Raw genomic sequence first — 17,415 nt, 5'->3', positions numbered from 1 at the left:
ATGGTGCAGCGGCGGTCCGTAATGGCCGCCACAAAGAAGCTGGCAGCCGGGTAAGAATGCGCAGGAGGAAGTGGAGAAAGTGATTGAGAGGAGAAAGTTTTTCTTGGCTCCTAGGACTCTAAGACATATTTAATAAAATTCCTGAAAAGTATGATTCTCTGAATAATACCTGCCAGAAGAGGAAAAAGCGGCTGCTTGAAGGTGCTGAAAGGATAGCTTTCCCTCTTTTCCTACGGAATAAATAACTGGATATTAAGAAACCTATTTTTTAGGTGGAAATTGGTTTTAAGCGATGAGTGGGAAGAGAGAGGATTAAGAAGAAAATATTTGTATGCTAAGATTTGTTGGAGCAGATGCCTTAAGGATTTGAAGACTAGAATATATTGTAATAAGATTTTAAACAGATTTGGACTTTCTTTCTCTTTGATTGATATTACCCCAGAAGGAGAAAGTGAGAACTCTGCCTTGGTTTGGACTGATTGATAACTTTGGGATTGTTTTATCTTTTTATTTTCTTTTGAATATTCTGGTTGTTGTAAGAAGAAAGAAGGAGAAAAGAAAAGAAAAGATTTATAATGGCTCTTTCTGTTGAGGAACTAAGAAAAGAATATGAACAAGCAAAAAAAATGGTAAAGATGGTGTGGAAGAAGCTTTCCTTTTCTTAGAAATGGCGCTACTAATTATCAACAAAAATTACAACAGATGAAGACAGCAGAGGAACAAGAAAGAAAGGAAGGAGCCATCTTTAATGAATCTCAGAATTTGATCCAGAAAAAAAGGAAGAGAGAAACAAAAGAAGAGAAGAGAAAAGAAGAAAACTAAAGGATTTAAGGACTTAAGATCCAAAAAACATTTAAGAAAGGGAAAAATAAAGTGCAAAACCAATATGATGATTGTAAACAAAGGGGAAAAGAAATACGACAGAGAAGGGAAGCCGGTAAGGCAGAGGCTAGAAGAAGGGGGGGTAGAAAGGTTTGTTGGGAAAAGAAAGAAAGGGAAAAGGTGGAGAAAAGCTACAATGTTTTGAAATTAAATGGAAAAAAGGAATTTTTTATGGATAATGGATAAAGTATAATTTTTAAAAAAAAAAGATTTTGCAAGGTACATAAGATGAGATGGTAGTATTGCAATGGTTTAAGAGTTGATAAGAGATTAAAATGTTAAAATGTTTAAAAATGATTGGCTTTAAAACTTAATAATAGGAGAGGTTTAGAATATTGTTTTAATTAAAGAGTTTAATAAAATTATGGTATTGATGGTATTATAAAATTTTTATTATAGTATTTCTTTTTAATATTTGGATTTATTGTTTAATTATGCACTTAATTGTGTTGGATGTATTAGTTAGATAGAATGTACCAAGCAAAATCTGATTGGGTATTAGATATTATTTTAAAGATTAATTTGATTAACTTAGGGGGAGATAGAAAGGCATCATACTCTGATTAATGATTTCAGGAGAAACTGATTTTCTTTTTTTTTCATAAGGGATGAGACAAAGGGATGATAAAAATGGACAAAAGATACAAGTATAATGATTTAAACTAAGATGATTAATTAAGGTAGAATTAAGAAGTGTGAAATATGTGGAGAAGTTAATATAGAAGGTTTAGAATGGTAAATAAAATAAGTAATGATATGTAAGATGAGCATGAATATAATTGAAGTCCATGAAGAGAGAGATACCTGGGCCCAAGTTACTTTCCAAAAAGATTTTTTTATGTTTTGTGTGTTGTGTGTATATGTCTTTTGGGGGAGAATTGGTAAAAACTTGTAGAAATATAGAATGAGAATAATGGTAACTAAGTCAGAAAGAATCAGATGAAATAATAATAATGATATTGAATAAGAGTAAAGAGAAGTAAAGAGAAATTGAATAAGAGGTTTTGGTATATTATATGGAAATGGTTTAAAACAGAATCATAATTTATCTGACTTGTTAAATTTACAATGGAAAAAGGTTTAAACATGTAATGAATAATGATAATTTGTGTGTTTTAAAAATTAATAAAACTTGTTTTTTTTTTTTAAAAAAAGGATATTGTCTGTTTTTTTTTTAAAAAAATATATCTCTATCATCTACCTACCTATCTACCTATCTAATTTATCATATCTCTCTCTCATGTATCTATATCTCTATGATCTATTTATCTATCTTATTTACCTACCTACCTCTCTCTAATCATATATCTCTCTCATCTATCATATTTACCTTCCTCTCTCTAATCATATATCTCATCTACCTACCTACCTATCTATATCTACAGCATCCATCCCTCCATCCATCCACCCACCCACCCATCCATATCTATCTATCTATCTATCTATCTATCTATCTATCTATCTATCTATCTATCTATTCATTCATCTCTCTATCTCTCTATCTCTCTATGTCTCTCTCTCTCTCTCTCTCTCTCTCTCTCTATCTTTCTATGTCTCTCTCTCTCTTTCTATCTCTCTCTCTCTATCTCTCTATCTCTCTATGTCTCTCTCTCTCTCTCTATCTATCTATCTATCTATCTATCTATCTATCTATCTATCTATCTATCTATCTATCTATCTATCTATCTATCTATCTATCTATCTACCTATTATCTATCTATCTATCTATCTATCTATCTATCTATCTATCTATCTATCTATCTATCTATCTATCTATCTATCTATCTATCTACCTACCTATCTATGAGAATTTCCAGGAGCCTAGAATGCTTGGAGAACACCCAACAGAGGTTCTTCCACCCAAGGAATGCTTGCTTGGCTGGCTTTTCTGGCGGGATTCAACAACAGGACTATCTTGGGCTGTTTCCCAGATAGTTATTGGACTGGAGCCCTGCGGTGGGATGGTCTGAAGAAGGAGAGAGAGAGAGAGAGATGTTTCCCCGGCATCTTTTGACGGAGCCAACTTGTTCTCCAAGAAAACTTCTTCCTGCAAAAACAAGTTTGCTTCTGGCCTGGGAAACTCCTCGAGACGGACAACACTGCCCCGCGGTGACCTACTTGCTCCTTTGCTCGCCTAATCAGCCACGGAGAAACGCCCCTTCTGTTTCTTTTCATTTTGCACTTGAAAGGCTGGGAGCTTTTAATTATTAAGCCGGGAAGCGGCACGTCATACCCCGTGGCACCTAGGAAAAACCAGCCGTGGACCCCTTGATCTTCTATCCACCCCTCCTCTCAGCAGCCAGAGAGGTAATTATTTCATCGGTAATTAGGAGGACGGCTGCCCCACATCCAGGCCCAGTGGATCAGGCCGTGCTTTCCGGGCAGAGGTCAATGGCCCGCAGGAGGGCTGAGGGCTGGAGGGAGGGGCTTGGCCCGGGGCAATTCGGATGGAGCCGGAAGAGGCTCAACCGGGTGCCTTGTCCTACACCTAGGCTCCAACGGCATGGATTTGAAGGCCTCGAATCAAGATCACTGGGAAGGATCGGTACCGCTTTATAAAACCCTAGTAAGGCCGCTGAGATTTTGGTCACCCCGTTGCAAACGAGGTTGAGACATTTTTTTGGGTGGGGGAGAGTGCAAAGAAGAGCAAACTAAGAGGGTCAAAGTCCTGGAGACTCAAAACGTATGAAGAATGGCCGCAGGTTTGGGGTTTGGCTAATCTAGAGGAAAGAAGAATCGGGGGCGACAGGATAGGAGTATTCCAGTATTTGAGGGGCCGCCACAAAGAAGAGGAAGGGCTCGACTGATTTGAGGACAATTAACTGGGGGAACAGCTTGCCACCAGACGTTGTGGCTGCTCCATCACTGGAGGTTTTTAAGAAGAGACTAGACACTTGTCTGCAATGGTATGAGGTTTGCTGCCTGAGCAAGTGGCCGGACTAGAAGACCTCCAAGGTCCCTTCCATATTCTGTTCTATTCTTTCCTTATTCTATTCTATTCCTATTCCATTCCATTCCCTATTTCTTCTATTCTATTCTATTCTATTCTATTCTATTCTATTCTATTCTATTCTATTCTATTCTATTCTATTCTTATTCTTATTCTTATTCTAATTCTATTCTAATTCTTATTCTATTCTAATTCTTATTCTATTCTATTCTATTCCATTCCATTCCATTCCTATTCCATTCCATTCCATTCCATTCCATTCCAATTCCAATTCCAATTCCAATTCCAATTCCAATTCCATTCCATTAATTCTATTCTTATTCTATTCTATTCCATTCTTTCCTGTTCTGTTCTATTTTTAATTCTAATTCTATTCTATTCCATTCCATTCCTCCCCTTCCTTTCCCTTCCCTCCCCTCTATTCTATTCTACCTGAATATAATAGAATAGAAGCTGGAAGGGACCTTGGAGGTCTTCTAGTCCAGCCCCCTGCTCAAGCAGGAGAACCTATACCACTCCAGACAAATGGCTGTCCAGTCTCTTCTTAAAAACCTCCAGTGATGAAGCACCCACAGTTTCTGGAGGCAAAGCGGTTCCACTTCCAATAAATGCCCTCCTCGCATTCCCTTTTCACCTGGTACATTTCGCAAGCGATTAAGATCAAGCAAAGCTGGCTCTTTGAACTTCCTTAAAGTCCATTCCTGCCTTGAAATGATCCAAAAACTTAAATGAGATTAGGTTAAATATCAAAATGCCTGGACCGCGGCTGGAGCCAGCCATGCTAGGCAACGCACCTGGGAAAGGAACCCAAGCCAGGTAGCCCCCGTACCCTCCTTCTCTCCCTGGCATCTTTGAGTCCTCCTGCTTTCAAAGACCACCAGCCCAGCTTGAGAATCCGAAAAGCTTAAATTGTTTTTTTTTGTCCCCCTGGCTTCTCTCCCCTCCTCCCCATCGAGGCTTTAGTAGCAGGCAGAAGTTGTTATGGCCGGCCAGCAGCCAGAGGAGCTGGCGGCAGATTCGGAGAGTGAGGAGGTTGGGGAGGAACATGGGCCAGTCCTGGAGTCTGGGGAAGGCTCGGACGAGGGCTCTGTGTCGGAGGCAGAGATGGGGCCAGGGCCGTCCGACAGTTATCATCTGCCTTCGCAGTTGGAGATCAGTGGGGCAGAAGAACAGCTGGAGCCTGTTCCCATCGTGCACATGCACAGAGCTGCCAGGAGAAGGGAACAATTAAGGAACAAGGATCGACTCGGGATTAAAGGCATAGGTGAACGGTGAATGGCCCCTCCCAAAGAGGAGCAAAAGGGGAGTGGAGTTTACATTTAATGAGGGTGAAGATTTGTTCCTGACTCCTGGCCAAGTATTTTCTGCTACAGCGTGGCATTTGGAAGCTATCAGCCTGGCAACTCTCCAAGGCTGATAAAATACCGTAAGTGTAAATCACTCTTGAAAGACGGTTTGCCGGGACTTTGCTGGATGTGAATGAGAGGGAATTCACTTTAGCCTAAATAAAAGGGGTTTTGTCAGGACAAGGAGTCTGCTTCACGATTTTGGGAAGCCTGGGTCGGAACAGAAGTTCTGCCGCGTGGCTTAGGATCTTACCTTCTCGGAGTAATGTTCGGTTGGCAGAGGTGGGTAATCACACTGCTCAATCTTCTGGCAGAGGGAGAAGAGGTTCATTTTATCGCCGTAGAAGGGGCTCTGGAGAGCTGCCATCTGAAACGAGAGAGTTTGAAGAGTGAGGGCCGCAGAAGAGATTTCGGGAGGAGCCGTCCATGAAAGCTCGCTTCCGTCCAAGCGAACGGTGGCCAGATCAGGAGGCGGTTTGGTCCGGATATTTGGCTAATAAAATCTCTACCCTTTGGAAGACTGGCAGGAATAGATCCCCTTGCTGGGATCTACATTAGAACCCTTCGACACAAAATCAAGAGATCAAAGCAGGAAAATGCACTCAATGTATGACCATAACGGAGCCCACAATGTCTTGTTGTTAAATGAGATATTTGTTAAGCCTTTGAATTGAATCACTGCAAATGGTAAGTTAGTAACCCAGTTGTTAAGTGAATCTGGCTTTCCCCTGGCTTGTCAGAAGGTTGTAAAAGGGGATCATGTGACTCTGTGACACTCTAGCAGTCGTAAGTATGAACCTCTTGCCAAGCATCTGAATTTTGATCATGTGACCGTGGGGATGAGAAGCACACCTTGGCGGGGGAAGAAGGCGGAGCCTCCTCGCTGACAGACCGTAGATCGCATCTCTCTGCGGCTATGATCCGTGCTCTTTCGTTGGAGAGCCCCAATCATTACGATTAGGGGCTGAAGCTGCCTTGGAGGGGCGGCGGAGTAAGGGGAAGCCGCAAGCCAGGGGGGAGGGGCCGCATCTCCCCTCCTGGGCTTGGTCTTTCCCCCTCCCCGAAGACGACTGCAGCGGTGGTTTAAAATGGCCACCCCGAAGAGGAGGACTCAGCTGGATTAAGATTTGTGCAGGAGGGAAGGAAGAGGTGGATAACATCTGAACCAGGACAATTGGGCGATGCAACTAAACAAAAGTACCCCGGGATTAAGGTAACATGGAATTTTTAAGAAAAGAAAAGTGAGTAGCGAAATTACAAAGGGACAGGAAAAAAAATAAGAAAATATTTCTGACAGCTAAGCGGGGTTTCGGGAATATTTTCGGACTAAACAGGCATAAAATAAAGCTGGACTTAAGATTGTCAAAAAATAATAATAATAAAGTTTATAAATTGGAGACTGGACTGTGTTGGAATATTGAGGTTCAAAAAACCCTAAATAAAAAAATAGGGGAAAAAGGTGAAGACTTTGTATAATGGAGAGTGCCACCTTTTGACAAAAACTTGAGCTCAAACAAAAGGGTAAGCATCCTGTTTCTGAATGAACTTGTGTGGATATAACATTAAAGAAATATTGAAACAAAATAAGAAACTTAGAAAGTGAAAGCAAAACTAGAATAAAGAAAAAAGCAAGGAAAGACTGACTGTGGGATTGAGTGATGTTTTTGGTATAGACCCTGGGCTGGAACAATTGAGAACTTTAGAACATTGAAAGAAGAAAGAAGGAAAGTAAAAGTGTATTTTTGTGGACTTTAACGATCATAAAATACAAGTGTGTGTAATGATGATATCTCTTCGGGAATTAAAAATGGAACTTAAAAATATGAGAGAATTACTACAGGAAAGAGGCGAATCACTTTGCTCTGTGTTATTAAAAATGGAAATGGCGATTGAAGAACAAGAAGAAAGAGCTTCAGAGGAGGAGGAGTCGACTCAAGGAGAAGACATCTTAAATAGACAATTAACACAAAGAACGCTGCAAAGAAGTGGGGAAAGAAGGAAGGTTAAAAAGTTGAGACTTAAGAAGGCAATCATACCTGTGAAGTCAGGAAAGGCAGAAAGACCCAGCAGAAAAGGGGAAAGGAAGATATTAAGAAAGAGAGGGATATAAACTGGAATGAGAAAAGATATGGGGAAAAGAGGGTGGGGAGAAGCAGTAAGAAACAGGTGCATGAAATAAAGAAATACAGAAATAGTAAAATGTTGAAAAGAAATTGTTTTTTCAGAGATAATGGTTGATGAATTAAAAAGGGGATTCTGTAGGGTGACAAGGGATAATAAGAATATTTCTGCAATTAAAATATTTAGAAAATAGGGTAATATAGATATTGATAACGCTTATTAAAAATTAGGGGGGAAATATGCTGCGGAATCCAAATGAAACGATATAATGATTATTATTGTAACTTCTTAAAAATAATGGTTTATTGGGAATCAAGATGAGGGAATAAAGGTATATTTTAACCATTGAGGTGTCACACTCAAAGCAGTAAAAGGGGGGAAACCTATACTTGTTTTTTTTCTTTAGTGTTAAAATTTGTATTAATTTAGAATTTATAAAAAGAATGTGTAATGGAAAGGGAATATGACAGACTAAAGAACCAACTAAATTAATAAGTCATATAGACGATTAAAAACAAGGAGAGACATTAGCAACCTATTATTATTATTATTATTATTATTATTATTATTATTATTATTATTATTATTAGGCAAACACATATTTTTTATCTTTATTTTTAAAGTAAATATTAAAGGATTATATTTGAAATAATTGAAATGAAACAGAAAGATGTTTTGATTGAGATTAATGAAAGAGGCTAGAATTAATGTGTTTGTTTCTCTCCTTACTGAAAATTTGGAATGGAAAAGGTAAGAATAGAATTAAGTATGCATATATGAATGTATAATTACTGTCATATTTATATGTAAAGGTGATGACCCAGAAATATGTTGTCCACTAAAAAGAGATTTTTGTTTTTATGTGAAAAACTGAATAAAATTTGTTAAAAAAAGAAGAAGAAGAAGCACACCTTGGCATTCATGGAGAGCAGCTGGTGGACTTTCGAAGAAGCAGCCATCTCAATTGCTTGGACGTCTCAAAGGGGTTTGCAAAGCTCCCCTTGACTGGAGACAACGCCCCCCCAGGATAGAAATAGGTAAAAGTTCCCCTTGCACACACGTGCTAATCATTTCCGGCTCTAGAGGTTGGTGCTCACCTCCGTTACAAAGCCAAAGAAGAGCCAGTGCTGTCCGAAGACGTCTCCCTGGTCATGTGGCCGGCATGACTAAACGCCGAAGGCGCACGGAACGCTGCTACCTTCCCACCAAAGGGGTCCTCATTTTCCTACTTGCATTTTTTTTTTTTTTACATTCTTTCGAACTGCTAGGTTGGCAGAAGCTGGGACAAGGAACGGGAGCTCACTCCGTGACGCGGCGCTGGGGATTCGAACCACCAAACTGCTGACCTTTCTGATCGACAAGCTGTGCATCTTAGCCACTGAGCCACCGCATCCCTATGGGGACCTGGGTAGAGACCCCCAAACCCCATTCTTGATCTGGAATTTCAGTGAGGACCATCAGAGAAGCCAGATCCTTTCACCCCCCCCAAGCCGCTCTCTGCCAGCAAACAGGATCGCCTGGTTAAGAACCAGGAAAAGCTGTTGGCGCTCTCAGCTATTTTTTCTTTCTTTCTTTCTTTCTTTTTCTGAGAAAGGGGAGAGAAAGAGAGAACTAACTTTGATCTCTTGCAAGTTATCTGGATGACACATCTCTAAGAGAAAGGGAGGGGGGAGAGCTACACACACACACACACACACAAACACACACCCATTTTGATCAGATGCGTCCTCATACATCAGCGCGAGGCCCCACAAAATGTCAAGATAAGGTGGCATAATTTGAAATCGTGCCTGCACACCCTCCAGGTTGAAATAATAATAATAACAAGGAAGTGAATTCTGACTGGCACACCTGCCTCCCAGCGATCTGCAGATAATATATATATATATATATCTCTTGGTTTATCGGTCTAGTATAGCAGGGAGGGAGGGAAAAGAACGAGAAAACAGGGCAAGGAAAATAAATTTTCTGCTTCTTCTTCTCTTTAAAAAACCAGATTGCAGTTTCCAAGGGCGAGAAGGGAGCATTGGGGGGCTGATCCCCATCGGGGAACTGGACAGGACTTTGAAGGTGCAGATAATCCTTGACTTACAAGAGTTTCATTTAGTGACTGTTCGAAGTTACGACGTCACTGGGGAAAGGGATTTACGGCCATTTTTTTTAACACTGATGACCATTGCAACGCCTCCCGTGGTGGTCAAAATGGAGATGCTCGTGCACTGATTCATATTAATGATGGTCACAACCAGGACAATTGGGCGATGCAACTAAACAAAAGTACCCCGGGATTAAGGTAACATGGAATTTTTAAGAAAAGAAAAGTGAGCAGCGAAATTACAAAGGGACAGGAAAAAAATAAGAAAATATTTCTGACAGCTAAGCGGGCTTTCCGGAACTAAAGATTTAACTAAATTGGACTAAAATATTTTGGCAATAAACAGGCATAAAATAAAGCTGGACTTAAGATTGTCAAAAATAATAATAATAAAATTTACAAATTGGAGACTGGATTGTGTTGGAATATTGATGTTCAAAAACCCTAAATAAAAAAAATAGAGGGAAAAGGTGAAGACTTTGTATAATGGATAGTGCCACCTTTTGACAAAAACTTGAGCTCAAACAAAAGGGTAAGCATCCTGTTTCTGAATGAACTTGTGTGGATATAATATTAAAGAAATATTGAAACAAAATAAGAAACTTAGAAAGTGAAAGCAAAACTAGAATAAAGAAAAAGCAAGGAAAGACTGACTGTGGGATTGAGTGATGTTTTTGGTATAGACCCTGGGCTGGAACAATTGAGAACTTTAGAACATTGAAAGAAGAAAGAAGGAAAGTAAAAGTGTATTTTTGTGGACTTTAACGATCATAAAATACAAGTGTGTGTAATGATGATATCTCTTCGGGAATTAAAATGGAACTTAAAAATATGAGAGAATTACTACAGGAAAGAGGCGAAATCACTTTGCTCTGTGTTATTAAAAATGGAAATGGCGATTGAAGAACAAGAAGAAAGAGCTTCAGAGGAGGAGGAGTCGATTCAAGGAGAAGACATTTTAAATAGACAATTAACACAAAGAACGCTGCAAAGAAGTGGGGAAAGAAGGAAGGTTAAAAAGTTGAGACTTAAGAAGGCAATCATACCTGTGAAGTCAGGAAAGGCAGAAAGACCCAGCAGAAAAGGGGAAAGGAAGATATTAAGAAAGAGAGGGATATAAACTGGAATGAGAAAAGATATGGGGAAAAGAGGGTGGGGAGAAGCAGTAAGAAACAGGTGCATGAAATAAAGAAATACAGAAATAGTAAAATGTTGAAAAGAAATTGTTTTTTCAGAGATAATGGTTGATGAATTAAAAAGGGGATTCTGCAGGGTGACAAGGGGTAATAAGAATATTTCTGCAATTAAAAATATTTAGAAAATAGGGTAATATAGATATTGATAACTTTTATTAAAAATTAGGGGGAAATATGCTGCGGAATCCAAATGAAACGATGTAATGATTATTATTGTAACTTCTTAAAAATAATGGTTTATTGGGAATCAAGATGAGGGAATAAAGGTATATTTTAACCATTGAGGTGTCACACTCAAAGCAGTAAAAGGGGAAACCTATACTTGTTTTTTTTTTCTTTAGTGTTAAAATTTGTATTAATTTAGAATTTATAAAAAGAATGTGTAATGGAAAGGGAATATGACAGACTAAAGAACCAACTAAATTAATAAGTCATATAGACTATTAAAAGCAAGGACATTGGCAACTTATTATTATTATTATTATTATTAGGCAAACACATATTGTTTATCTTTATTTTTAAAATAAATATTAAAGGATTATATTTGAAATAATTGAAATGAAACAAAAAGATGTTTCGATTGAGATTAATGAAAGAGGCTAGAATTAATGTGTTTGTTTCTCTCCTTACTGAAAATTTGGAATGGAAAAGGTAAGAACAGAATTAAGTATGCATATATGAATGTATAATTGCTGTCATATTTGTATGTAAAGGTGATGACCCAGAAATATGTTGTCCACTAAAAAGAGATTTTTGTTTTTATGTGAAAAACTGAATAAAATTTGTTTTTTTAAAAAAAGAAGAAGAAGCACACCTTGGCATTCATGGAGAGCAGCTGGTGGACTTTCGAAGAAGCAGCCATCTCAATTGCTTGGACATCTCAAAGGGGTTTGCGAAGCTCCCTTTGATTGGATAAAACCCTCCCAGGATAGAAATAGGTAAAGATTCCCCTTGCACACACGTGCTAATCATTTCCGGCTCTAGGGGGTGGTGCTCACCTCCGTCACAAAGCCGAAGAAGAGCCAGTGCTGTCCGAAGACGTCTCCCTGGTCATGTGGCCGGCATGACTAAACGCCGAAGGCGCACGGAACGCTGCTACCTTCCCACCAAAGGGGTCCTCATTTTCCTACTTGCATTTTTATTTTTTTAACATTCTTTCGAGCTGCTAGGTTGGCAGAAGCTGGGACAAGGAACGGGAGCTCACTCCGTGATGCGGCGCTGGGGATTCGAACCACCAAACTGCTGACCCTTCTGATCGACAAGCTGTGCATCTTAGCCACTGGGCCACCGCATCCCTATGGGGACCTGGGTAGAGACCCCCAAACCCCATTCTTGATCTGGAATTTCAGTGAGGACCATCAGAGAAGCCAGATCCTTTCACACCCCCCAAGCCGCTCTCTGCCAGCAAACAGGATCGCCTGGTTAAGAACCAGGAAAAGCTGTTGGCGCTCTCAGCTATTTTTTCTTTCTTTTTCTGAGAAAGGGGAGAGAAAGAGAGAACTAACTTTGATCTCTTGCAAGTTATCTGGATGACACATCTCCAAGAGAAAGGGAGGGGGGAGAGCTACACACACACACACACACACACACAAACACACACCCATTTTGATCAGATGCATCCTCATACATCAGCGCGAGGCCCCACAAAATGTCAAGATAAGGTGGCATAATTTGAAATCGTGCCTGCACACCCTCCAGGTTGAAATAATAATAATAACAAGGAAGTGAATTCTGACTGGCACACCTGCCTCCCAGCGATCTGCAGATAAAATATATATATATATATCTCTGGTTTATCGGTCTAGTATAGCAGGGAGGGAGGGAAAAGAACGAGAAAACAGGGCAAGGAAAATAAATTTTCTGCTTCTTCTTCTCTTTAAAAAACCAGATTGCAGTTTCCAAGGGCGAGAAGGGAGCATTGGGGGGGCTGATCCCCCATCGGGGAACTGGACAGGACTTTGAAGGTGCAGATAATCCTTGACTTACAAGAGTTTCATTTAGTGACTGTTCGAAGTTACGACGTCACTGGGGAAAGGGATTTATGGCCATTTTTGAACACTTACGACTATTGCAACGCCTCCCATGGTGATCAAAATGGAGATGCTCGTGCACTGATTCATATTAATGATGGTCACAGTGTGTCCCGGGGTCCCCTGATCCCCTTTTGCTACCATCTGACAAGCCAATGGGGATGCTGGATTCGCTTAACGACCGTGTTACTCGCAGAACAACGGCGGTGATTTGCTGAAGAGAGAAGCCGTAACCTTGGGCGAAAACTCACTTGACAAATTTCTCACTGTAGTGAAACTCAATTGTCCCGCATTAGTGACATAAACGTACTGTGGACGTTAAGTCGAGGACAACCCTCTACTGCTGATGAAGTTAGGGCAAAAACGCTTCCTTGAGTAAGCCCGCTAGGGTAAAATCATGAAGACTTCCCCTTTAAGTGGAAAAAAAAAGTCTTCAGTCTTGGTTAAACGGTAACTGCGAGAGGAACCTTGGCGTCCTAGCGGACGATCACTTGAATAGGAGCCAGTCGTGTGCAGCAGCCGCCAAGAAACCTGACACAATCCTGGGTTGTGTAAACGGAGGGATAGAATCAAAATCACGTGAAGTATTACTACCTCTATAAAGCCCTAGTAAGGCCACACCCGAATACCGCAACCAATTTTGGACACCATGCTACAAAAAAAAGATGTTGAGGCTTTGGGGGAAAAAAAAACGTGCAAAGAGGAGCAACTAAGATGATTAAAGGCCTGGAGATGAAAACACAGGAAGAACGTCTGCAGGGATTGGCTAGTCTAGAGAAAAGGACTGGCGGGGGCGGGGGACATGATAGCAGTATTTCAGTATTTGAGGGGCTTCCGCAAAGAGGGAGGGGTCAAATTATTTTCCAAAGCACCAGAAGGTAAGGCAAGAAACAATGGGTGGAAACAAATCAAAGAGAGAAGCAACCTGGAATGAACAATAAAGACAATAATTAACCAGTGGAACAGTTTGCCACCAGAAATCGTGGGCGCTCCATCACTGCAGGTTATTTAAAGAAGAGACCACTAGACAGTCACTTATCTGAAATGTTATAAGTTCTCCTGCTTGAGCTAGACTAGAAGACCTCCAAGGTCCCTTCCATCTCATTCTATTCTATACAGGTGGAGTTGACAACAGCAAGGCCCATCCTTCATCACTAACAGGATGTTGTAGGCCACCTGTCTGTCCCATCTCAAGTTTGTTTGTTTTTTTGGGTTGAGCCTGGAGCATCACCCAAGGAGTTTACTCCAAACGCTACCTGATTTCTAAGCCAACCTTGGCCAACGTGAAGTCCAGGTCCAGCAAAGAGAAGAAGTTCTAGAAGAAATAGAACATATTTCCTGATGCAGCTGATGGAGAGCGTTGGGGTTCGCCGGCAGCCTGTACAGACGGCAGCGGAATCGGACAGTGGGGGAGAACAGGGACCAGTCGGGACTCTTGGGAAGACTCGGAGGAGGGTCCTGCATCCAATACAGAGGTGGGGCCAGGACCATCTGGGAATGGGGTGCTGACTCCAGAGCCTCCAGAGTCTGGCAGCAGCGAGGCAGAGGAACAAGCTGATAGAAGGCGAGAGCAGCTGAGACAAAAGGGGCAACTCAGGAGTAAGGCTGGGAGGTGATTGCCCCTCCCCTAAGGGATAAAGGAAGTGCAAAGGTAGAGAAACCTTTGCAGGAAGCAAAGGTTCGCTTGTTTGGATTAAACCCTGAAGCTGTGTGGACTTTGTACTTCAGTTGGTTTTTTATAATTCATTTGGCACTTTAGTTGTTGGCAGCCATTCAAAGGAGAGAAAGGTGGGTGCTTATCTCGAGGGACTGTTTGGGACTCATTACGGGCTGGGAATGAACATAATCCCCAGCATTGAAATAAAACAAGAGTTGTTTGGGCTAAGCGTGTGCTTAATTATGGTCTCAGGAAGCCTTGGTCAGAACAGAGACATAACCCTGGCCACATTAGGAGAAATCTACAACTGGCTTTGGTCAGGTCTGGCAAAGAAAAAAAAACCAGGGCTGGCACCTGTTCTCAGGTGAGTAGAAGACCATTAAAGTCACGCTGTGACTCTCTCCCCTGAATCCCAACCACCGTATCACATTGATTTTGTCTTATCGACTTCTCTGCTCCGATACTTCTCCGCTCCTCACTCAAGCCGGCGTGATGCTTCGGTGTATCGCCAACAAATTAATCAGCCCCTATTGAACCGCTGGGTGATCGGGCCTGAAAACTGCACAAACGGCGAGCACACTGCCTTGTTAAACAAGCGTTCGTGACACCTGGGAGTTCTGTCTACAATCAAGCATCGCTTTTACCAACAGAGTCTTTCTCAAAAGCCAGCATGAAAAGGTCTGCAGTTTTTTTAACACCTCCCCCCACCGGACAGATCTGTCATCCTTTGTCCAAATTCCATGCACCGGCAGATTAAAAAAAAAGGAAAGCATAATTTGGGACTGAAAGAGACATTTGTCCAAAATTTAAGATTAAGAGCGGATTCAGAAAGAATCCGCTGAAGAACAACAGGCGTCATGCCCCTGTCAGAGTCTGAATCCGAGGAGGAAGATGAACAGCTGACAGGGAGAGGGAGTGTGGCTCCATTAACTGTGGACGAAACTGGGGAAGGGCAAAGTCTGGCTGGGCAGGGGAGGGGAGAGGTAGAACGAGTTCAGAGGAAGACCCAGGCCCACCCCCTCTTCATCCTAGGGCACGCAGGGAGGAACTGAGAAAAGAGCAACGTGGATTGCATGGCTTACGGGGGAGGAAAGGGCCCCGATTCCCTTCTTCCCTTCATGGGAAGAGAGTTTAAAAGAGATGCAACCTGAGTGCGATGTGTGCTGGGAACAAACGTGAGTTTACCTTGTGTTGACTTTGGTTATCTGCGTTCCTGGCATCCTCACAACTGTGTTGAGTTATTGCTGTGCCTTCACATCTGGAATTCCTTCTCTTGCCCTGCCGGACTAATTATTTCATCTTGCCTTGATTGGACTTATAGTTACAGTTTTTGTTGACCATGTTTTGGACTTGATTCTCTGCAGCCAAAGGCTGTTCCTGGGAGAGTTTTTCTCCAGCCCAGAAGGTAACCAGGACATTGGGGGCAAAGTTGGAGCTAATACTGGGAAGCCTACTGATTATCTGGCTGGGTTGCCTTTGTGCCACGCCCCTTTGGGTCATCACATGTGAGAACGAATGGATGTATGCTTGCAGAAATCTCTGCTCGGATTCCAACAGCCTCACAGAGCTGCAATCTTTCAATGAAACCCTAACGTGGCTTAAGTCACACTCTTTCAAGGTGGCTTATTCAGGGCCAAGCCCTTTCTTTAAAAAAAAATGAAATACAGGTAGTCCTTGACTTAAAACGGTTCATTTAGTGACTGTTTGAAGTGACAAACGCCACCGAAAGAAGCGGCTTAAAAATGGCCATTTTTCACTCTTACGACCAGTTGCAGTATTCCCATGATCGCGTGATCAGAATTTAGATGCTTGGCCCATGACTCGTATTTATGACAGTCGCAGTGTCAAGCCAAGCCAATGGGGAAATCCTGATTCACTTAACGACTGAGTTACTAAATTAGCAAACGCAGTGATTCACTTAACAACCCTGGCAAGGTCGTAGAAGGAATCCAAATTACACTTAACAAACATCTCACTTGGCAATGTAAATTTTGGGCTTCGTCGTAAGTCAAGGACTACCTGAATGTATGGACCTCATATCAAATGTCAAAACAATTCTGACATGAAATGATGAATGTGTGAAGGGGCCCATTTGCTGGCTGTATAGTTAACTGGTCATGTTATCTTATTGCGTTATTCAATTGGGACTTTTGTAGCATTTTTATTACTTATTGTGTTATTTAATTGGGACTTTTGCATCATTTTTATTGTTTCTTATTGTGTTATTTAATTGGGACTTTTGTAGTATTTTTCTTGTTTCTTATTGTGTTATTTAATTGGGACTTTTGTAGTACTTTTGTTTTAAACACACACACACACACACACACACCACACACAGAGAGAGGCTATAGGAATTGAATGGATGAATGAAGCCAGTGGTAAACTTAAAGCTGTGCAAGGAATATTATTGCTTTTTTATCTGCTGAAAATTCAAATAAATTGTAAAAACGCCCAGTGCTGGATGTTAAAACATACATATTATCTGGTTGAATTGCTAACTGGCCGTGCGTATTTAACCTGGATGTTCTGTTTTTAGTGCTTTTAATTGTTTTAAAACATTTAAAATGCTTTTGCTGTTTTTAATTGATTGATATATATATATATATATATATATATATATATATATATATATATATATATATATATATATATATATATATATATATATATATATATATATATATATATAATTTATATCCCCTGTATTGAATTGTAAGCCACGGAGAGATATTTTGAATGGTAATATATTTCTTTCTGTATCGAATTGTAAGGTGCACAGGGGTATTGACTCAAGATAGATGAAAAAGCTACTGAAAAAAGGTTGTAAAATTGGACCGGCCGTAGGGGTGACCTCATTTTACGACTATCATAACTTATGACCATGGTAGATAGGATACACCACAGTTGTAAGCTGAGTACTAGTCTCTTGATATCTCTGGTTCCATTATTACAGAAAAGCAGTAACAAGAGACTTACCTCGTACAGTAAACAGCCCAAAGACCAGATATCTGATTTAAAATTATAGCCATTTTCATGTATTCTTTCCGGGGACATATAATAAGGTGTTCCCACTGTAATAGACAAGCCGAGACGAGAAAATTAGAATCTGCAAGATTGGCTTTAAGGAAAGACCGGGGA

At 40.7% G+C, this 17,415-nt stretch overlaps 1 protein-coding gene across 4 annotated transcripts in view; it reads right to left on the bottom strand.

Annotated features, from left to right (window-relative positions):
• Positions 1-17,415, bottom strand: part of NEK6 (NIMA related kinase 6) — an 84,332-nt gene that overhangs the window by 1,894 nt on the left and 65,023 nt on the right. For all 4 annotated transcript variants that reach the window (XM_087944029.1, XM_087944025.1, XM_087944026.1 and 1 more), the window contains exons 8-9: positions 17,254-17,348; positions 5,432-5,545 (exon numbers count right to left, since the gene is read on the bottom strand). In XM_087944029.1, the coding sequence (XP_087800155.1) occupies positions 5,432-5,545; positions 17,254-17,348 (209 nt within the window). The remainder of the gene's footprint in view (positions 1-5,431; positions 5,546-17,253; positions 17,349-17,415) is intronic.

This window comes from Notechis scutatus, chromosome 15, assembly GCF_049901735.1.
Source record: "Notechis scutatus isolate UNSWTSFEM ecotype Mainland chromosome 15, rNotScu1.2, whole genome shotgun sequence".
Taxonomy (NCBI): domain Eukaryota; kingdom Metazoa; phylum Chordata; class Lepidosauria; order Squamata; family Elapidae; genus Notechis; species Notechis scutatus.
This window is presented reverse-complemented; position numbering and strand designations above follow the sequence as displayed.